The sequence below is a fragment of the Cardiocondyla obscurior genome, linkage group LG14 (assembly GCF_019399895.1).
Source record: "Cardiocondyla obscurior isolate alpha-2009 linkage group LG14, Cobs3.1, whole genome shotgun sequence".
NCBI lineage: Eukaryota > Metazoa > Arthropoda > Insecta > Hymenoptera > Formicidae > Cardiocondyla > Cardiocondyla obscurior.
This window is the reverse complement of record NC_091877.1, coordinates 419,204-442,489: the sequence shown is the minus strand read 5'-3', so window position 1 is coordinate 442,489 and position 23,286 is coordinate 419,204. Positions and strand designations below refer to the sequence as shown.

At 39.4% G+C, this 23,286-nt stretch overlaps 1 protein-coding gene across 15 annotated transcripts in view; it reads left to right on the top strand.

Annotated features, from left to right (window-relative positions):
- Nucleotides 1–341: 341 nt before the first annotated feature.
- Nucleotides 342–23,286, top strand: part of Lap (phosphatidylinositol-binding clathrin assembly protein lap) — a 29,287-nt gene continuing 6,342 nt past the window's right edge. Inside the window, exons 1-17 of one of the 15 annotated variants that reach the window (XM_070666345.1) lie at nucleotides 350–1,164; nucleotides 13,502–13,644; nucleotides 13,720–13,795; nucleotides 14,447–14,458; nucleotides 14,897–14,999; nucleotides 15,100–15,308; nucleotides 15,427–15,533; nucleotides 15,613–15,654; nucleotides 16,146–16,240; nucleotides 17,749–17,920; nucleotides 18,078–18,188; nucleotides 18,268–18,409; nucleotides 19,222–20,004; nucleotides 20,898–21,018; nucleotides 21,156–21,264; nucleotides 21,732–21,803; nucleotides 22,580–22,843. In XM_070666345.1, coding sequence (XP_070522446.1) covers nucleotides 1,035–1,164; nucleotides 13,502–13,644; nucleotides 13,720–13,795; nucleotides 14,447–14,458; nucleotides 14,897–14,999; nucleotides 15,100–15,308; nucleotides 15,427–15,533; nucleotides 15,613–15,654; nucleotides 16,146–16,240; nucleotides 17,749–17,920; nucleotides 18,078–18,188; nucleotides 18,268–18,409; nucleotides 19,222–20,004; nucleotides 20,898–21,018; nucleotides 21,156–21,264; nucleotides 21,732–21,803; nucleotides 22,580–22,834 — 2,682 coding nt within the window. In that variant the 5' untranslated portion in view covers nucleotides 350–1,034 and the 3' untranslated portion in view covers nucleotides 22,835–22,843. Of the gene's footprint in view, nucleotides 1,165–13,501; nucleotides 13,645–13,719; nucleotides 13,796–14,443; nucleotides 14,459–14,896; nucleotides 15,000–15,099; nucleotides 15,309–15,426; nucleotides 15,534–15,612; nucleotides 15,655–16,145; nucleotides 16,241–17,748; nucleotides 17,921–18,077; nucleotides 18,189–18,267; nucleotides 18,410–18,551; nucleotides 18,642–19,221; nucleotides 20,005–20,897; nucleotides 21,019–21,155; nucleotides 21,265–21,731; nucleotides 21,804–22,579; nucleotides 22,844–23,286 lie in introns of all 15 variants that reach the window. The other 14 variants (XM_070666348.1, XM_070666343.1, XM_070666344.1 and 11 more) reach the window with 14 other exon arrangements.

Sequence of the window (23,286 nt, the reverse complement as noted above, 5' to 3'; positions counted from 1 at the left end):
TGGTAGCAGTGCCTGCAGCGAATGCCAACTTTACACTGTACGTTCGATCGATGAAACGGATGAGCGGCTCGAGAGGATCGCTCCACCGATATTCCTCGTAAGTTAATTAATAGTTTAGATCCGTAGACAAAATATATCTCTACGCGATGAGAATAAACCGCGTATACGTTTAATGATCGAGAATTAGTTAATCTGACCGAGTCCGCGTTTATTTCGACTTGTAAACTTTAAATCTTTGGTTACGCCGTGGTAGGGATGACGTCATGGCGCTTTCGGGCCACCGCAACCGTTGGCGGCAGGAGCGCGCTATCGGCAAGCCGTTTCGTTGCGCAATTGGTCAGCCATGCCGCATGCGCCGGTGCTCAGCACGGTCGGCACCGAGCGCGTCCGCCATCTTGGCAGACAGAAGGAGGCCTGCTGTCGCCGTCAGCCGCCCGACGTACGCCGTCCAGCTGAGCTGTTAAAAGCTGAGCGCGAGCTACCTTAGCTCCGCTTGCTGGTGAACGCGGAGAAATTGCGGCGGGCAATCGTTCGCGTCGCGAAAGCAGAAACCGGCTGAAGAGGCGGAGGCGGCGGACGAGAGGAGCAGGAGAAGGACGAGGAGAGGTACCGGAGGGCCGGAAAGGCAGCGCGGCGGGCCAAGTATAATATCGGGGTGAGCGAGACGTCACGGACGCCTCGCGCGGTAGCGCCCGGTCTCACTGTCGCGTTCGCTGTTCGTGTCGTGGCCGTGCTCGCGTTCGTGATCGTGCCGTGGTGTCGTGCACTGTGAAGTTAGCCGGAGTGCTCGCCATACCCCCGCAGTTTCGCTCCCGTCCGTTCGTCCGCGTCAAGGACGGCCAACTTTACTCGCTTCTCGCGGCCGCCGTCATCGTCCTCGTAACCGCGCGATATCTCACGTCGTCCTCCGTACCGCCGGCGCGTCGAGGGTGGAGAAAGATCTCGATCGCGCGAGGGAGGCCCACCCGACATCGTCGTTTAAACGTGAACGTGAGCTGACTACCGCTTGCTAACCACTGTGACAGCAGGGCAGTATGGCGGGACAGACCATCAACGACAGGCTGCTAGCCGCGAGGCACAGCATCGCCGGCCAGGGCCTCGCCAAGTCCGTCTGCAAGGCCACCACGGAGGAGATGATCGGACCCAAGAAGAAACATCTCGACTGTAAGTCTCTTTCAAATCTCTTTTTTTTCTTTCTCAAGTTTTATACCACTGAACGCATTAACATTTTGAAGTTTATTACATTGTCAAGTTCAATAAAAAAAGGAATAGAAAAAAAAAAAAAAATAGTTGGCGATAGAGTTTCTGACATAGGGAAGGTGGTAATTTCAAAGTTTCTCGTAGAACGACAGGGTGTTGCCTTCTTTGATTTTATGTCTGTTTCCACTGTTGATTCTACGGTGAGGGTACGCTAGGAGCGAGCCAGCGTAGGGAGACGGGCGAGTCGCTCACCTTTCCTATTTGCCAGGACTGTTGAAAGAAGGTGAGCGAGCGACTCTCGTCCCCCACTGGTCTCTCGCGCGAATCCCCGGCGTCAGACAATTTCTCGGTCAGGCAAGGCATGGTCGAACGAAACCGACCGCGGTTTCAATTCTCCTTTCCACATTGGCACGTACGCCAACGTGGCAATTAACCCTCCAGTCGTCGCGCAAAGTTTTCAAAAAGCCCGACGTTTAATAAAAAAAAAAGAAAAGAAAACTCTCTTTTCATATCTTACAGAAATTCGAGAGCCTAATTGAACGGAATATTCCAACTCGCGACGTAAGAAATGTACTTTTTAATTTTTTTATTATTTTTTTTTTTTATTTCGTATCGAGGACGTGTTACGAGTCTTTCACTTTACGATTTGTCGATTCGCGTTGCGAAAAACCACGCAACGACTGAAAAGTTAAAGCAGTCGAAATCGATTAAACCGCTTTCTGAAAGCGCACTCGCGCTTGTAAGAGTTCTATTTCGCGCTTTCCGTCGCGCGATCTATTCCGCGAGACGTTTTCTTCCACCGAATACGCGAACGCGTGACTTCGGAATGCTTACCTGAATGGACGCCGCGGAGTTTCTGGAGAGTGTAATAACAGTAATTGCGGTGCGCCGAGAGGGAAATTGAATCCGGAGACCTGTCCTTTCCAGCCGAGTCTTTCATGCACGCTGCGCTCAAAGGACGAGGACGCGGAGTATCGTCCGGACGTTCGATAAAGGGGGGAGAAGAAAAGGGAATCGCGTAGGAAGGTTAGAGAGCGCGTTGTGAAAAAGGGACAGATCCACGCATGTTCGACATTCTGGAAGGCCTTGCCCCGACCTGCGCGATCATTAACGTGCTATTTTTGACACTTGGAAAGTAAAGCCGAAACGTGTGCTTCGCGCCATACGCAAAACGCTAATTAAATCAAATAGAATGGTTGCATTGACCGAATCTGGAACAAATTCTGCATAATTAATCTCTGGAACTCCGCGGAAAATTTAGGTTGCTCTGAACTTACGCCTCAACTCCTTATCCCATACGGATTTTTAGAAGTATTTTAGAAGTATAAAGAACTTGGTAGCAAAGTGAGAGGAGAGCACAATCATCGATTGATTTAAATTCCTGATTTTGTCAGACATTTGTAAGCAGGAATTTGATCTTAAAATTTCAGATGAAAAAGAACGTAAATTCCCAGTAAGCTGCTTTTACTATGCGACGATCGGTCGATGCAAATATCACTCGCATAAAATTCGAGAATAATGCCTATTATTGATGGTTACGAAAGCGACTTCGACTCGCGTATCTTTTACTTCGAGATATAATCGTTATTTTGCCCGTGATTAAGTACGTACTTAGTAAAATATGTTTAAAAAAAAATGTCTTTTCCGCGTTTTATCTCTGAGACATTGATAATACCTCTGGAGTGTTTTGCGCGTAAAAATAAAGAAGCGCGATAATCGAGTACTTCACATTTATTCGACCGGTATGTACAAATTATCGCGCCGTCGAAGCAGGAATAAAATTAAAATAATGACGAAACCGTTTCTTCTTTTCTACGCCAATGCCTGATTTACGCCTGATTTAGATATGAATTGTTTTGAAACCGTTCCGAGAGATAAGCGATATCTATAAAAGTCCCTTCGAAGGGATAAAATGCGCCCTTCAGCAGTGCCTTGAACTTTACTTCAGAGTTAATCCCACTCAGGGTAGTTAAATTGAATCAAGGGCAGTTTTTTTCCCTCCTCTCTTTTTTACGTTGTTATTTAAATTTGCGTGTTAACGGCGCATAAGTAAAAAAATTAGTAAGTCTTAGAAACACATCTAGCTGCTCTAGAACTTTTTATAAAAGACGGAAAAGCCGTTTGCGCCGCAAAGATTATTCGTTCCCTTTTTTTCTCCACGTGCACTTTAAAACAGCGTTTGAAAAAATAAGTCGAGACAGGTTGCAGCGTTAATTAAATAGATCTGTTTAAATGGTCATCCAAATTCACGTGGTACTCGCACAAAATTCCGGGTTACGAAGGCACATGTTAGCCGTGTAAACTTACGTATCTCGTGTGCGCATCTCGCATATAAACAATGGCGAGTGTACGTATATCCCCGTGTTTGGAATTAATCTGGGGAAGGCGACTTCGGGCGCGCTCCCTCGTTTCAGAGCAAACCGATTTCCAAGGTGACGAAGTCTTTCGCGGTAGCGACCGGCTGTTAGTCATATGAGCCGTTTGACGATTACATATCGCGGGTAATTTCCTTCCGTCGACGCGGGCGAAACGACGTCGAAACGGATGACAGCAGCGGTTTTGATAGTCGATTGATAGCGAACGGGACTCTCGCGTCTCCTCAGTCTCTCCTCCCACGATCTGACCTCCCCGCGGTGTGCGTATCTCAATGAATCCCATTCCGCATTCAGCAAAATCGATCGTCGTTTATTTCAGGCCTACTTCTACTCCTTTGCCGGGGTCCGGCTTCTATCTCTCTTCGCTCACGTAAAAAGAAAAGAAAAGAAAAAAAAAAAAGACTGATTGGCGGGATAATTATTTAACAATGACGTCATTGCGCTCATCGAGTTCTTAGAATGCCGCGCGCAGACGCTGAATGAAAGGCTGATAAAATCTTATTCGATGAACTTGCTTTTACGTAAAAGTGGCGGGCCGGTGTCTCTGGATAATGGAAGGTAACGGTAATCTCTTGCGTAGATTCGCGATTTGCATACACCCGCGATTAAAATAAACGTTTTCGCGTGATATAATCCTTTGATGGGCTGTCGGTGAATCCCCTCGTTGAAAATTAACGGTATACTTTGTAGTTGTAATGATTCACATGAGAGGGTGGATATAGGTATTGCAAAATGTAATATAATATAATATCACAAATTAAAGCAGTGAAAACAATTTAATATCGAAACGCTATTGGGGCTGTAATTTGAAATACGATATAACGCGGCAGGTAATATTGAAATCTATATTTAATACATATATATATAAGTTATTTGTTCGACTGGACGATAAAGATGCTGTTATCTCTTCCGGTTTACACTATGAAGCGGTATACGTTCTTTTTATTTGTACCTCGTATCTATTCTTTGCAATCTTATATGTCAGAAACTTGTCACGTTTTCTTTTATATCTCTGCGTGTCATTTTTATTTTTTTTTTTATTTTTTTAATGGATTTTCGAGTAAAGTGTCAATACGTATTAATGTATTACGTTAACGAGAAAAGCGTTGACGAAAATAGACGAGTATATTCTACGAATAGACATCAAATATACCTTATTCTGACCTGATAAGTCGTGAAACCCTACGGACCTCGAGCTCCATTTAATTATCGATCTCGCTGACGCGTAGTTGCACGGAATGCTTTATAGATTTACGGGGTGTGCCAAAAAGTCCCGATTCATCGCTATGGAAAATATCACCCGGAAATATTCTCCGCACGCGCCGTTACGATAAAATAAAATTTTTTTTCAGAGATTTTAGATTACTGCGTTTTCCTTTTTTTTTTCCGCCACGCGATACGATAGTTGGCGATTGTTTCAATTTATGAATCTGTCCTAATTCGAACGAACACGCTTAGAATTCTTTATATCAAGCGCGATTATCAGCTCTTCCTTCTGCCTATTTATCACGTCTTGTTTAGATCTTTCGATACAATGTATATATTCGCGAATGGAATAATATTTAATGTCGAGTCTTTGCGACTCGTCGTAGAAGATTCTTATCAATTTAAATTAAATTCGTTACTATCGAGAGACGTACAGACTGTGCGTGGCAAAACTTGGAGGTCTAAGTCACATCGTGACTCGATAAAGTAAAGACGATAATGCAGAATTATGCATTCTTGTGCTGCATTTTTTTCAAGAATTCGTATAATTTGTAAAGTCCGTAAAAAATCTTTTTTTTTACAAATAAATTATGCTGAAGTATTGTAAAATCACAGAAAAGACGTGGAACAATATCGATAATTATTAACTCTTAATTTAAATAAAATATATAACATAACGCAATGTGTAAAACATTGCGTTGTACTTCTTATGATTTACGTTACATCAGAATACTTACTGTAATACAAAGCACATACAATCGTCGATGACACAGCCGTTTTTTATTTTTTTTTCCTTCTATTATGTCTAGAAATTATCGCGACGCGAATGACGGTAGCTGAGAATTTTCGCATAAGTTTTTTTTTTTTTTTTCTTTTTTCTCGCAGGCGCATTGAGCAATTCCTTTCGCTTGTAATATCCGAGAAGTCGCGTAACGAACTCCCGCAGGGAGAGTGCGACAAAGGGTATAATTAAATGAAAGATCCGTGACCTGCGTCAATGATCTGAGCAATTAATAAAGAGCCTCGCTCTCCGAAAGAAAGGCACTTTCGTGCCTCGTGCCGCTCGTTCGCCAGGTCGACAGACACAAAGTCGCTACTGACCGATCGATAATCTTACGGAACCGAGATATTCGTTCGTTATAGTTTTGCATAAAAATTCTCATTTTATAAGCCTGTTTACACCTTCACGAGGTTTTAATTACGAAACGGTAGAAGCGATACGAGCCGATATTTATGATAATTATTAAGATCGTAAAAATTGTATTAAAAAAAAAAAAACAACAATAACGCAACGTAGAATTGCGTAAGATAACGCGATCTTTATGCAAGCGGATTTGGTAGCGGTATCACACGTATCACAGAATCTCCCAGGTAGCGTAAGCGCGCTAAAAATAACACGCCGGGAAATTCGTAACGATTTTCTCCCGCGACACACATACATCAAGTAATTAAGTTGCGTCGCGGCCTGATGATCGTTGCCTCTAACGACTATCGTTGTTTCGAAAGTGTTGTTTGCTCTCAACCGGTCTCTCTGCATCCGCAGAGGAACGTGGAGTGACTCGAATCGGGAACGGAGCCCATGCGGTGTTAGCTCGCGGTGTGAAAATCGAGAAGGACGAGCGCCGGGTACGCTAAACTGCATAATTGTACGCTATAGCGAGCTATCCGCGAAACACTCGAATGTGGAACGACAAATGTTACTCGCAGCTTTTAAGGACAGGTGCCGCTAAAGCTGCATTACATATCGCCCGCGGATAGTTTCGCTATGAATCATCTGCGAAATGCATATATGTAGGTTATTCCCCCGCTAGTTAGGAATTCAAGATCCATTATCGATCTCTTTTACTTTCAGCCTCGTTAAATATCTCCTTTTCCTCGCGGCGGTTTCTCTGTTTTCTACGGTCCTTGTTCTCGTAGCTCTCTGTGGTTTGAAGTAGGTACTGTTAGAAATTTCATGCGTCTTGGGTTACCCGGGACGTTCGCTCGGTCCGAATATATGCTTGATAATTCAAATCACGTGTCGTACAACTTAAAATAAAAGCCCGTTAATTTTTTTTAGTGGCGTAAATCGTCGTCCGGTTGTTTCAACTCGGTATTACGTATTGACGCTGATTTAAAATTGTCTCCTCTTTAATATTATTCATCTCGAGTGCGATTCAATCTCGAAGAGCCTTTTGCTTTATTTTTCTTTACTCGCCGTGTTCATCCTACTTCCGTCAATCGGTTTCGCGTTCTTTTCTCTTTGCGAGATGTCGGTACGAGGGTCCAGCTGATAAAATGATAGGCACCGTTTCGAAACGTTATGTAAAAACACACCGCTTTCTCGTCGGCGCAAAAAGAGGCCTCTTAAAGTCATTCACATCTCTCAAGGCCGATATTTTTTGCATTGCTCGACCTCGGTATGTTCAATCGATGAGACTATTTCGCTGTCACAGTCGCGCGAGTCATAGACATGCGTTTAACGTTTAGCGAAAATGAATCTTTCATAGTCATTCACTTGCCTGACGGTCAACGTTCTCTCCGTTCTTTGGACAAGGTGTCAGAGTCTTCGGACTAATCGATATTGTCGCACTGTTATAGCCCACGACACGCTAAAGCTAGAGCCACATCGTCGCTTAAAGATGCGATTTTTTAATCTCTGCCTCCCTGACGAACTAATTTAATTTGATTAAATCTCGATTCTCCATTCGGTCACTCTCGGATGGTTTTGAAAATAATACACTTGATTATGCGTTGGCAATTAAAGTCTTTGATATTTCAAACTGTTTAGCATTATCAGTTTATCTGAAACAAATAAAGTGAATTTTACAGCGAATAAAGATTCAATATTGGCGATCCGTATTATGTAGAGCTGTCACGGTCAATGTTCTCCCTCTGTTGCACACCGTGTATCAGTTGATAGACACTATGAACCTCTCGTGTCCATTAATGCATACGAAAGGTCAATCGATAGCGCCTTTATTTTTCGCTCGGAAAAACAACAGCGCTCCTTTTACGCGAGATGATTCGGCGAACATTGCTTTCTCAGTATATACGCGGCAATATGAAAGAATTCCTTGATAGCGCGTGCAGTGACCTCATTTCTGAAATTTCTCTGTTCCACGCGTATAAATAATCGCATATAAATCAATAAGGAAAAAAAAAAAAAACACCTCAAACAAATCTTTTTTCTCGACGTGCGAATTGTTCTGATAGTCGAATTTTCGATACAGCAATTTCCTGCCGCGTGAAATAAAATTTCACCAGCGATAAAATCTGGAGCAAAGTCGTCACTGTTCTTTCGCAGTAGCGATATTAATTTTCGTAAGGTGAGATGTTCTTTTGAGAAACTTTATTCTTTACGAGATATATGGTTCAAAGTTGATAAACGTAAAAAATTAAACGAACTCCCGTCTCGCGTATAACAATCGTTTTGTCAAACGAGAGAGAGAGAACGTCACTTGCGTTATATTGACCGTATGAATGTAGAGATTGTCCGTGATGTATCAATTGCATAACGGATCTACCGCCGTTTTGCAATTTACGATCGTTCGTCAAATTGAATTTATAATCGATCGCCTTATCATACGCTCCACTTGAAAATGGAATTTATTAATGCATGCCTCATGCGACTATCGCCACATTTGCATAAAGTAGGTACCGGATTGGTTTCCATTCGCGGTGCTCTCATTGCCGTTGACTTTATTACAGGCAATCGAGTGCATTTGCACATTTTTAGCCAGCTGAAGCAATGTATCTCTTTCTCTTCCCCTATTTTTATTTTTTTTATTTTTTTATTTTTGCCAGAATAAGTTAGATGAACTGAAACCCTGAGAGTTCGCAGCAAGGGACGGAAATAAACGTTGCGAAAACGAAAACTGGGAAGGGAGGGATCAACCTTGGAATTCCATAAATTTCTTTATAAGTATCTCGTATCTATTTCAGATTTCACCGGTGTGATAATTATCTTTCAATCAATTTTAATTAACGCATATTTTATTTACGGCACAAAATCAGTTGGAAAAATAACGTGAAATAAGGTACAAAGTTATTAATAAATTTTTTTAACGAAGTAGGGTCGATTTAGTCGCCGTCGCTTTGAGATCCGCATTTCGCGCTAAATGCATTCGTGTGTTTCCCGACCCTAACACCGCGCTTTAATGCGTGAAAATGGAAAAAGAAAAATCGTAAACTTGATTACCGTGTTTGGCGCTCGACAATGTGGGATGCGGAGTGCCTCTCTACGAGTGTTCCGCGATTATAGCTGCGAGAGAATTCGAGCGTGTCGGAATAGGTGTACCGTGTAGATTAAACTTACATGTAACCGGCGTGCATCATGCGCGCGCGAAAAGGTCTTTGTGAACCGGCGGCCGGGTTGATACCGCGAGCGAGGAACGAGAAGGAAGCTGAAATGAGTAAAAAGAAAAAGGAGAGACGAGAGAGAATGAGAGAAATTGAATATACCAGGGACGAGTCGTGACCCCCGGGGATACAACCGCCGCCGAGAGAGAAAGAGCCGGAGAGAAGGGCCCTGGTTGGCATTCTTAACTTCGCGTTAGCGCAGTTGACATAAAGTCATCCCGCATGCAAAAGAAAATAGCGAAAATTCTTTCCACGGGAAAAACGACTCGCGTCGAAATGCACTCGGGCGTTATTTTTCCGCTTCGAGATCGCGAGTATATCGATCCGGTTTTATTAGATTTTTTTTTTTTGGAAGGGGGGGGGGAATTATTTAATTTTATACAAATTTTATTTTTCCACGGAAAGGATTCTGGTTTAATGATGCAACGTTTGACGTCACGATTTTAATGCTTTACCAAGCTATTTCGGTAGAATTTTAATCGGCTGCGTAATGGAAAAGTTAGCCGTACTCGTAATTGAGATGATGTTACATGTTTTTGCTTATTATATGAATACGCGTTATTTTATTTCAATTTATATTTTATAATACGATACTTCAATAATCTAATATCGCGTGGCGTATTTTCCTCCGTCGTTTTCTGGGCTAAATTAAACTCCGCTCTGCGGAAAATGTTCCATCCAGGATTTTAGGTCGGGACGAATATTCCGTCTATGTACGTATCCGATAATCCTCGGTCTCGATCGAAATACTATGCGGTTTTCACATTCGATACAAGTCTGCTTTTTGTTGCTCGCACTGCTGCAATCACTCGCGTAACCAAAACGTGTTATCACACACGCCCCCGTCTGCGTCTGGAGATACATACATGGCAGTCAGTCAGTCAGTGTACACCCCTTCTCGCTTAGATAACGATTGTGTTTTTACCAGTGCATGAATTTAACATTCTCCGGCGATTGCCAATTATGCGGCATTATCGGATAATTTATTAAAAACCTTTTTTTTTTTTCTACTTCTCTCTCTCTACATCCTCTTATCAGCGGCTGCCAAACATGTGCATGCTGTATAAATTAAATGCAAAATTCGCTCGCAGCTGATAAATTTTTAAATATTTAATGTCTCTTAGCGACTTTATTTGTTACAATATTAATTACGTTTGATTCAATATAACGCGATAGTTTTTAATACCTGAGATATAACGGCGAGAAATATGGCAGCTAATTAAATTTATGTCACTGTTATTTATTAATTTTAAACTCTTATCGTGTGTCATGTCTTTATATACCTTATTGTGCGAAAGATAACTGGTTTTCTGTAAAAAAAAAAAAAGAAAAAGAAAAAGAAAGCATTTTTTGTTGTGTTTGACGCAGGTTCGCATCTGGTTTAATCCAGGCGCGTTGAAGTGACAAAAATCGGCACGCACGTCGTGAATCGCACTTTGAATGAACGTCCGAGAGACGACGTCTTTTAGACAATCGACGATGATGCCAGGCGGCTACTTGGCCGCTAAATCTGTTCGTTGTTTGGGAGATTATAATTAGAAATGGGAAGCTTGTCGCAAGGTCGAGTAACGTGCCGTTCGCACAGTAGATCACGGTTATTCATTGCACTTTTCGGTTTCACACAAACGTTAATTATTATTCAACGCTGTAATAAATCTCGATGAAATATCTATTGCCCTTCAAAACTCTCAAGCCCAAAATCCTTAAATTCTTTTTATTCAAGACCTTACGAAAGTTTTTCTTTCTCTCACGTTTTCTCTGTTGCGGGCATTTGAAGGCTTCGAATTAACGGCGAGATAATTATCGCGTCTAGATAACACACTTATCTGTAAATCTTCCAATTAAGGATCAAATTCGGCAATCACCTCGCGATAAACCGTATGGAAATGTTGCAGTTTGTAGTATGCGGCCGGGATTCAATACTTGATGTTGATTCACTGCTTTATTCGCGTTTATCCGGTGCCCCTTCGCACTCTCGCTCTCGCTCTCGCTCGCGTTGCACTTTCATTTCAAGCCCTCTCTCGTTCGTGACTTCGATATTGCGGGATCATCGGTCGGCCGGGCGAGAGAGATACATTAAAGGCGTGGGAAACTATCTGCGGCGAAAACGTTGCTTAACGTTCCATCTTTTTCGCGTCGGCTAAATAAAACGTGGCTTCTCCCCGTTGTAGACGAGATGTTTAACGAATTACGAATAACCGCGATACGAGTAATGATACCGCGCGGTAATTGCGAACCGGCATTATTATAGCTTGAACGCTGCTATCGCGGGTTAATAAGAATTCATACCAAATTGATAAATAATTGATAACTCGCTGTAATATATTAAATATTAAATACTCGCGGGTTTTTCGCGTTTCGGCGCTTAGGAGGCTTACTTATATTAACATATTCTATTTAAATTTCATGAAAGATGCCGCCGCTTGCTTTTAATCGATTTCTCTCTTCTCTTAATCGACTTGAAATAGACTTCTTCCTCGATAAAAAAAAAAAAAAAATGCCTAATGTATTCTCGAGGTTTTTCCTTGATCGACCGAAGTCTGTACGATGCGTTCTCCACTTTAATAATATGCCCGTAGCAACCGTAATTTGTATAGCCGACGGGTATGGATCACCGTGTCAATGAAGAACACCGAATATCATCACGTTTGAAGCCGCGCGATTGTTGACCTTGTTACGCGCGGTATCGCATGTCTTCCTCCGACGTGGACCCGGTTACTTTCGTTAATCAATCGCGATTGATGGACGGCGCGTAGATTGCCGTCGTTCACTTCGTGAATTCGTAGTCATCGTTGTTGCGCCGAGATTGACTTTTATCGTTCACGCTTACTTCACATTTGGCAGATTCACATTCGGGCAAGACTCCGGAGTCCAATATATACAGGTCAGAGTCACCGTCGTACCCGCGGTGATCGATACCATCGACTATTCCCATTTTTAGGTGCTGACGAAAGTAAGCGGCTGCAGAAGCCCCGAATATCGAATTTTCAACCTCTTAGACGACCCGTATTTTTTTTTTTTTTTTTTAAGTAGCGTTATGTATAATTCATCGGGTGAAGTATCTCAATTTTGCGTGGCGTTAAAGTTAATCGAAAAATTAAATCGACGGTCTAACTTAAAGTGATCTGTAAACTTACTTGTAGCAACGGGCTAACGTAAGACATCATTTTTTTTTTTTTTAATTTTTTTTTTTTTAATTGCGATCGTGAAAAATATATCGGCTTCCTTTGATTTTCTTATTTTTAAGCCTTCGGTAGGTTATCGTGGTTTATCAACGCTCGCTCCCGGTCTGCACATGACAATTTAATGAAACTGCACTGCCAAAGTTATTTAATTATTCTTTCAATTATTGTAATTCTTCCTGTGCGCTTATCGGAACGTGATGTTTGCTTTTGAAATTAATGATAATCGCCGCGGCGAGCTGCAATTGTAATTAAAAATACAGGCTGTGGATCGTAATTATTAAATCGTTCCGTTTGCTACGCATACACGCTGATAAAAATGCGAAGTTAGAATGATGCGAGTGCTGAATCACACGAGTATTTGAATCATCTTTGAAGATCTGAATCATCCGAGTAGGGAAAACTGCAGTCCGCGATAATTACAATGCGTGAATGTCTTTGGAAAAAGAATTTTTGTGCTGATATTAGCGTCTGATATAAAATAATTAAGATCGTTAGAACAATTAAACTCATCTCATTACCCAATTACGTCCTCTCTCTTTCACTTTCGTACTACTGAATGAATTCGGTTACTCCACTTTTGGACAATTGCATCCGCTAGTCTCTTTTTACCGGCAACGTTACACTTTTTTCCATTTATATCGAGTACAGAATTCATCAAGTCGAGATAAAAAGCGGTCGATAATTCTAATTTAATCGCTTAATTATACTTAACGAGTTACGCTAGGCAGCTGTTGCTTTGTTGTAATGATTCGAGATTGATTCGCTTTTACCTTGTACTTTCACGCATATACATAATTGCCGAACTGTTTCCGTAAAAGTTCTTTTTCGAATTAACAGAGATACGTTTCTAACGAAATTGCTGCTTGAAATCTGAGAACGGGGAAAAAGAAAAATGACACGCTTGTGAGAAACGCTGACAATACGCGACAGCGTTGTCGTCAGTGATGGAATTATGTGTATGTAAATTACGTTGTAATCTTATAAGGTTGAGGTCAGTGCTTCTTATTGCAGGCCTGCACGGAACGTGAGATTTCGCACCGTCTTATGGTTCTATCTTAAAATCAAAAACATATGGAGATATCGTGACTTAGATTTATACTCCCAAAACGGAACTTAAAATAAAAATAAACTCCCTCTCTCAGATTTATACTTTTAAAACGGAACTTAAACTAAAAATGAACTCCTCTTTTTCAGATTTAATCCATTGCACGAATGAGCCAAATGTCTCCATACCGCAGCTCGCTAATCTCTTGATAGAACGTTCGCAGAACACAAACTGGACGGTGGTCTTCAAAGCTCTGATCACTGTGCATCATATGATGTGCTATGGCAATGAGGTAATTATCCTTCGAGCGCTCGTATGACCTGCAAGGTGCCTGTATATTGTTTCGAAATAACTTTTTTATTTACAGAGGTTCACACAGTATCTCGCGTCCAGCAACAGCACGTTTCAGCTTAATAATTTCCTCGACAAGAGCGGCGTACAAGGTGATTATTTTATAAATAATTATGTTAACTTTGCGTTATCGGGAATAAAAAAAACATGCTAAGAGGAGACTAATCTTGTAACAGAATTAAGAAATCAAGAAATTATCATTTTTATATTAACTAAACCATTGCGACGTGCATTCATCGCAGCATGATAGATAACGTATGGCTTTTTTTTCGCATTTTTATTCATAAAAATCGTACGCCGATATTCGGTGTAGAAGACCTCGTGCGTTGATACCGGGGACAAGCTGATTTGATATGCACGCGTCGCACGGAAAATTGCAACACGCCGTAATTTGAATAACTGATCGCGGACACCTCGATTCCAAGTCGAGTCGAAAACTTGTTTACGAAAAAGCTAATTTTATTCACCGATTGGATTATCATTAAATGCAACTTTGGTCAACTGTTACATTAATCCTCGACAATTTATTAATCGCTTAAATAATTATAGTTTGTTCATACAAACTTTGTTTTAATTTAAAAAAAAAAAAAAAAAAAAAAGTTTTTGCGCTATTAATTTCTTTGCGTTTGTGTATCTATCAATCATATGGAAAATGCGAAATCTTTCTCTTTTCCATGTGTTGGCAACTATGTGTATGATTTACTAACCTGGACTAACTTTCTATCTCTTTGGGCATGAAGCAGGAATACGCGTGGGTGAGTTCTAATCACAAAACCCTTGTTTCGCATTAATAATGTGAAGAATATTACTAACCAACTAAATATTAACTGTGCTTTGTAGTTCTATATATGTGATTTTAATATCGTAAGAGTGAAAGAAAAAAATTAACGTATACTTAACTTAACCTAACATTTATTTATTGTCGTACCATTACATATTGATAATTATACCCAATTTTATATAATTAGCCGTGCAGAATATTTGAGAGAAAAAAAAAAATTATAATTTCCAATCGGCACCGAACGTGCATGCTTGTGTAATTTTATAAAATTAATGCAATCGCACCGGCGCACTTCCGACTTTCTAATTTCACTTTTAAGCATTGTTCCGTGGCGATACCTTTTAATGCTTTTATCTCGTCTATTGTATTTATTGTAGACAAAAGTGAATGAGTCATTTTTGTTTTGTACCAGGATATGACATGTCACCCTTCATTAGGCGCTACGCTAAATATCTTAACGAGAAGGCTCTCTCCTACAGGACGGTAGCGTTTGACTTTTGCAAAGTGAAAAGAGGGTGCGTTTCAAAAATAATTTTTGGTCTCAAGCCTTTTGACGTTCTGTCTGATTTTTATTTGAGGAACGATTTAATCTTTGTTATGTAATTGACATTGCAGGAAGGAGGACGGCACTTTACGCATAATGAATGCCGAGAAACTCCTGAAAACTTTGCCGGTGTTGCAGTCGCAACTCGACGCACTGCTGGAATTCGATTGTACGGCTAACGACCTCACGAATGGCGTCATAAACATGGCCTTCATGCTCCTCTTTCGAGATCTTATCCGGTTATTTGCCTGCTATAATGATGGCATCATTAATCTGTTAGGTAATATCACTCAATATATTGTTGTTTTTTTTTTATTGCATAATATAATTGTACATTCACGCAGACTTTATCTAAAATAAATTCAATTAATCGACCGATTGCAATTGTAATCTTCCAGAAAAGTATTTCGACATGAACAAGAAACAATGTCGAGACGCTTTAGATCTTTACAAGAAGTTCCTCATACGCATGGACAGGGTCGGGGAATTTCTGAAAGTCGCAGAAGTAAGTTGCACAATTTTTATGTGAAGATAGATAATGTTTAAAGATTATAAGTTACTCATCAAGCTTTTTTTTTTTACAGAATGTTGGCATTGATAAAGGAGACATACCAGATTTGACAAAGGTACACGCATTTAAAATATTATATCATTATTTTACTGTACTGTGATAAGGTTTTATTCAATCACCTACATTTAATTATCGGCTATTTTGAGAAACTATTAAGATTGAGTGAAAAGAAAATTAATATTTAATCGATAAAGTAACATTTTTATTTGTTTCTTCCTCTTACCTTACTGACAGGTAATATCTCTGATTATCTTAAGAGGTAGAATTAGTGTGGTCTAGTATAGAATAACATAGATATTTGGCGCGATGTTTATTCTGGGAGATTTTGTTAGCATATATTATACTATTAATTTTATTATCATGCTTTTATACGCATGCACGAATTTAAAAATAAATATGATTCCGACAAATTCTCCTATAATAAATGCATGCATTTTAGTAGAGAGAAATCTCTTCTAGACGAAATGCACAGCTAAATTTTACGTTGCACCTCATTGAAAAAGTTTAATAACGCTGTATAAATAATGCATAAACTGGTTTTTTTAGGCACCGAGCAGTTTATTGGATGCCTTAGAACAACATCTTGCTTCTCTGGAGGGGAAAAAAGGTTCCGCCGCAAACACGCCGACGCAGTCAGCAAGGTATGTCGACTTTTTTCATTTATTTGATTCATTTAAGTCTCATATAACGATCGATGTAGGGATAATTTTAAACATCCTATGTTGAATGCTATTGAAATCGATATATACTTCTCCCTCTCTATATACTTCCTGAGTCCATCGTTTTCGTCTCATTGTTCTTTCATATCCGATAATCAGAAACACGTACTTCTACACATCTTTACAAGCTTCTTAAGCTATGAATACTCAAACATTACGTTTACCGCACATGCACATATAAGAATTATGACACAAGATTGCGTTTATTTCGAATATTATAAGTTTCACATTATTTATATTCATAAATTATCAATTATCATTTTTTATTTTTTTAAGCAAATATCACGAAATGCTTTGCAAGATAGTAGTTTTAAGCACTATCTTTGAAAAGCTATTTTCTCTTTTTGAATAGCTTATAAAAGTTTTTGAAATAGTGCCTTCTGGATAAAAAAAAAAAAAAAAGATTAATTTTCTTCGATATTTAATATTTAGTTCTAAAATATTTTATTTATATCCTAACCTATTTTAGGTATCCATGTGCTCCTAAATTTGGTATTCAATTTTTATATTTATGTGTATGTATTTCTCACTGAAAATATGTAACTGTAATTACGCTATTGTATTTATCGCTCATACACATAGCATGAATTTATAATAATATGTTTAGATAATTGACGTTATTTTCCTATAGTATATTGATTATGGTGGATATTGAGCATGCTATGATAAACCGTCAATTACCATTAACGTTATTGACGATTTAATTTCACTTCCTATAACTTGATAGTAATGAGATAATATTAATTATAATCGTGTGAGTGTTATAATAGTGAAGTTTATTGCGACAAAATTGCATTTATTATTCATTAAAAAAAAAATTTTAATAATGGCATATACAATTAGTATTAAAATATTCTAAAAATAGTGAAAATATTATATAAAAATTACGTACATGTAATATTACGTATACGCAAGTATTTATTTGTATTCAATCGCTTATTATCGTAGCAAAATCAACCATAGTCACACATAGTATGCTATCAAGAAATAAGTCTTTAGACAAATATGTACTGTGTAATATAATTTAATGGAGTACACATGCTTGATGCTATGTTTTTCTATAAAATGTAGAACACCTGCATACATACATTAGGAAATATAGTAATAAAATTGTAAGAAAACAGCGTGTAAAAAAAATGTGTATGCGTGTATGCGAAAGAGAGAAGGCGTATATGTGAGCGTGCGAGTGTTAATGCACACTATGCATTTTTTACGCATTGTTACATCTATACGTACTACACCGTTTGTTTTTTGTTTTTTTGTTTGTCTCTTCTCCTTTATTTTCAATTATCAATTTTCCTTTACGCTCCTTTCTCTCTCTTTCTCTCTCGCCACATTTACAAACTCGCTGAAACGGACCTTCCGTTATTCTTCTTGTCCGTCCTCTAATCTCTCCATCGACACCACAACATCCTATCATCGCCCAAAAGCAGCAATAGAACCAATGTAAAGTCGGGAGTGTCCGCCCTGTCTTCCACCAGTACCGCGTTCGGAACAGCAGCCAGTAATGCACGGCTCGAGCAAACTGGAAACGGCCACATCGACGAAGCGTTGCGACAGCAAGCTCTCGCGGAAGAAGAAGCCGCTATGAATCAATACAAGGTACCGATATTTTTTGTGCAGTGCCAGTTATTATCATATTTGAATTATTAATGAGATATCTTTGGTGGAAAAATTTTTTAGCTCAAATGAAAACAAATCCTGTAAATAAAAATTATATTATTATTATTATAATTAATTCCTCGTGTATGTATTACAGGCAAAAGTACAGTCGCCATCAAGTACTAGCACGAATCCTTTCCTCAGTTCGCCAACCAATAACGCTAACCAACCGATCGTGGACTTGTTCGGTGCAAGCACCGATAATCAGGTACGTTAATCTTTATACAAGAAGACGTTTAATCTAATCTTATTGAAAGCAAGGTAATTAATACATTTTATTGCAACAGCAATCGTCTCAGAAAGCGTCGGACGATTTGCTGCAGCTGGCAGGCAATCCATTTGCAAACATGTTTGGAGCGCAGTCTGCCACAGTAACCACGCAGCCCTCCGCTCAGATGCAGAATAACATGTGGATGATCAACGGTACTGGTGAGCATGCCGCTTTTAAGTCGATATAGTTTCAATAATCATCGCTGCTTCATCCGTCACCGCGCTTATTTATTATATTTTTTCCCCCTTTTTTATTTTCTCGTTTTCTTTTTATTTTCCATTTTCTTTTTTTTTCTTTTAGGTTTCGCGCCAACTGCGCCACTGGCAAATAATAACTTTGTTACAGATAATAGTTTTTCCTCCGTATTCGGAACTCAAGAACAGGAACCCAGTAAGTGCTTCACTAGCGAAATAGTCATAAGCGGGGATTATGAGTGCATTCACGCGATTGAGAAATTCCGTGCACTTTAGTTTTCTTTTTCTGCCGTCTTGTACATCTCTCTTCCTCTTTCTGTCGTAGAACTTTTACGGTCATTTTTATGATACTTTTGCATCATACATCTTACATCTTAGATAATACGCTTGAGCAGTTACAAATGCCGTAACGTTACAAGTAAAGATGTATCGAATAAAATAGCGTTTATAACTAAAGAGAAACGTTTATAATACTTTAATAATAGTGATAATTATTTATTCTTGTAAATTTTTTTTATATATATCACGTCATAAGCGCTGATTATTCGATATATTTTTCAAGTGCAATATAGATACGCGATATGATAAAAAAAAAATGTAACCAAGCGTTACATTGCTTTAACATTTAAAATTCCTTTTTCTCTTTGACTAACGTTAAATAACGTATTAAATGGGTGACGGTATAACAATTGCGAGACTTTTTACATTGTTATCTTATCCGAATGCAAAAAAAAGGAGGAAGCTAACTTATGCACCTTGATCACTTTCTGCGCAAGCTGGCGCCCCAGGAGCAGCCGCGTCCGTACCTAATCCCTTTATGTCCGATTTCCCGTCCCTCGGTACCACCGGCGGTCAGCAGGCGACGAACGCGGGCGCTTTCGGGCTCTTCGATCAGAATGCCGGCGGAGAATCAGTACAGGCAGCGCAAACGGGAACGGCGCAACCCGGAGACCTTTTCAGTGCCGGTCAAGCGGATCTTTTCGGGAGCGACGGGTCCGCCGCCGCGATGCTGAAGAACCCCGCGAACAGCGGCGACGGGGATGCTGCGGCGGCCGAGGTGGTGGCGTCTGCGGTACCTCCTACCGTCGGGAAAGCATCGTCCACGGCTACGCCGCCACCTAGACCACCGCCACCCGCGACCGCCGTTGCTGCTGCGAACGGTGCCGCACCGCGTGCAATGTCTCCGACCCTTGGTGGTGGAGCGCCACATGGTAGGTCAGCGGCGGCGACGGCGCCAACGGCGGCAGCGGCCCCGGGCTCCGCTTCTAGCAAGAGCGCGTTCGATGATCTTAACGACAGTATCCGTATGGCACTGGGTGGGTCTCCGTCACGGCCAGCGCCCATGATCCAGCAGCAACAAGCTGCAATGACCGCGCAACAGCAACCGCTGCAGCAACAAATGCCGCCGGCAGCAGCGGCGGGCGCTGGTATGTTTGGCATGAACGATCCCACGACCGGTCAACCCGTGATGTCCGGTGCGCCGATCGTAGGCTACGGTATCCCTACCCAAGCCCAAGTCCCCGTGGGGTACGGTTCGCCGGCAAAGCAGCCGATGTCAGGTGACGGGAATGCTTAAACTAATTCACGCCGAACGCATGAGAAGTCGCACTTAACTGTTTTCCCTCCATCGAGTTCAAGCATTTTTATTTCTCATTTTTTTCTTTTTTCTCTTTTTAATCCGATTTGTATTTTAAACAATGTAAAAGTCCGTAAGATATCTAGAAAGTATATAAAAATTTCAAGGAACTAAAAAAATTTCTTTTTAATTAAAAAATAAATTAAAGAAAGATTTTTTACACATGTAACTGATATGTTTTTGGGACTTTTGTATTGTCCAGAAATCGCCTATATGTATGTTGCTCGATCAGTAAACTGTATTCAATATTTACACTTAGTAAGAGCATTAGATAATTTAAATTAATTTTCTGTGTTTTAACGATTAGATAAACAGCTGTGCTATGTATAACATTCTAGATATCGCAAAAATCACGTGAAGAAAGATAAACGATTACATTATTTTGCTTAAGTGTATTCATATAAAATGTGATAACCCGTGATCGTTATTTCTTTCTCATGCATAATTTATAATTCAATTCGCTTATAATAATCTACATGCTCATGACTAATACAATGATTAATACAATGACTAATACGTAATTCCGCGTTATTTTATTTAAATAATTTCTGCATGCTGTTAAAATAAGATTTTAGGAATAGATTAAAATTGTTAGAAATTAAATTTCTTTAACATTATTTTTATTATTATTATTAGACAATACTTTGCTTGGCAATTATGCTTAATTCTATAAATTTACGTAAATTTTACGATTTGTTTTAAATTTATATTTTTTTTTTTTTGCGGATTTTTGTTTAACGTAGACGTTATCTAGAAGTTTTTACTGTGTGATGCCAGTATATTTTCAAGTGTTTTGAATTTAATTAATTATTTCAGCCGCGGGTCAACCAGTTGGTGCTGCTAACACTGGCAAAGTTCTGACCGGTGATTTGGACAGCAGTCTAGCGAGCCTTGCGCAAAACTTAACAATTAATAAGAGCGCGCAGCAGCAAGTAAAGTAAGCGAATGCTTAAAATCTTTTTAAAATAAATATGTTTATAAGGATGAATAATCGGATACGTACATTAATAAAGATGAATACATTTATAAATGCTGTATTTTATGTAACATATAGCTAACATAATTTCTTTTCAGGGGAATGCAATGGAACTCACCGAAGAATGCAGCGAAAACAGGCGGTCCTGCCGGTGGATGGACACCACAGCCCATGGCAGCTACTACTGGTGCTGGATATCGGCCCATGGTGAGCCTTACTTTCTCAGTTTTATTGTCATAAAGTACTTTCAGCATGTTTCTTTTGATTGTTAGTACTCAAAATCATACACGCACACACTGCTCTCGCACTACTTTTAAAAAAACACAACACAGCTTCTTTGTCATCAATAGAACTCCCAGTAATTCTCACATTTAGTACCATAGATGATTGATCGTTAATTCTTTACGGTATTGTCTCAACGGTATTCTACTATGTCGTAGGAATTTTACGCGGACTAGCAATTATTTTACTTTGTTACCAATTTACCAAGTATGTAGCATTCTTTTTAGCTAAACATGTTAAAATGTAAGTGTACCGTTAAGTCATTCCGTCCACCGTGGGACTCTTCTGCTTTCTTCGTAATACCGTAACGACACTTTTCTCGTCAATTAGCACCACTTAGGTGAGTGTATCCTGCATGCACGGCATATGGCATGTTATCGGCTGTGTTGCAGGGCCAGGGAATGACGCAACTGCTACCTACGACCACTACGACTATAGGTTTCCCTTCACAACCCGCGATGATGGTAAGTCCCATGATCACGAGCGTCTTTGTTTTACACACAATGTGAAATCAGTTGTTAACCACAATAAAGCGCCAAACTCATCTCACCTCACCGGATCACGAGTTTCTGTACAAGAATAGCATACGATAACACGAATTGTCACTAACTCACTCTGTCAATAATGACAATTATTTGTACAAATCGCATAACAATCTTTGTTTTGCGAGGCGAAGCAGCAAATTCGATGGACAGATAACAGTCTGATTCGATATTCCATTCCGTTTCCTTCTATTATGTGCTTATGCATCAATATTTACTCTTAGCGCACGTTTAAAGAATGTAGTAGATAATATTTTATTGCAGTTATTTACATTTTTATAGATTGACTTTTAGATTTATTTCCCTGCGTATTACGCTGTAATTTGCTTGAGGTGTTAATCTATAATGTAGAAAATGTAGATATATTTAGGTAATATAGATTAGAATATTATTATTAATTAAGCTACACACTTTATTTTCTGCGAGGAAAACGTAAATGTAAAACGAACAAGGAATTGAAAAAAAACTAAAAACGAATTAATTTTTTAATGTATTTATTTGTTATACTTTATCTTATACATAATACGTATTTAACGAAATATGTAATTTTATCGAAACAAATGCTTAAATTTTTATTGTTATAAAAATATTAATTGCAAGTAATCTCAATTTTATTTTGATGTTAAGGAAGGCGTTTCGCAGGCACACGCATCCTTTTGTATATACGTCTCATTTCTCTCGCTCTCTGGTGTCTGTAGGGTATGCAAGGTATGCCGATGGGCATGCAGGGTATGCAGGGTATGAGGCCGATGATGTGCACTATCCCAGGTGCTTCCGCCGCCGGTGGCGGAATGATGGTTACGGGAGGAGCTGCGCCTATGATGGCAATGCCCGGCGCGAATCCCATGATGGCTGGTCCTAATTTGCAACAGCAGCATCCTCAAGCTCAACCCGCTGCAGCAGCTCAGTCACAAGGCAATGCTGTCCAACTCGATCCTTTTGGTGCTCTGTGAAGGGATTAGGTACCTAATCTCATTTATCATTCTATGTGTCGTTGCTGAAAAGTGAAATAGAATGATCGATGATAGAAACGCGTGATAAAAACAGCTAAAGATAATGCAATAATGTTATGATAGATAAAATTTTTATACTGCGGTTGAATTTTCTTCATTCCTTGTATCTATTTTATCAGAAATGTTTATATATATATATATATATATATATATATATATATATATATATATATATATATATATATATATATATATGTTATTTGATTAAATTTTATTTAAGCGAAAATTGGATTTGCTGCTGTAATTTTGTATAATTATGTCTTATTTCTTAACTATTTATTTTATTACTTCTTTTGTACAAGTTCACATGTATATTTTTTTTAATTATTTAAATAGGTGACGGGATTAATGTACGATAATCTTTGTGGCTTACATATTTGTGATTAATAATA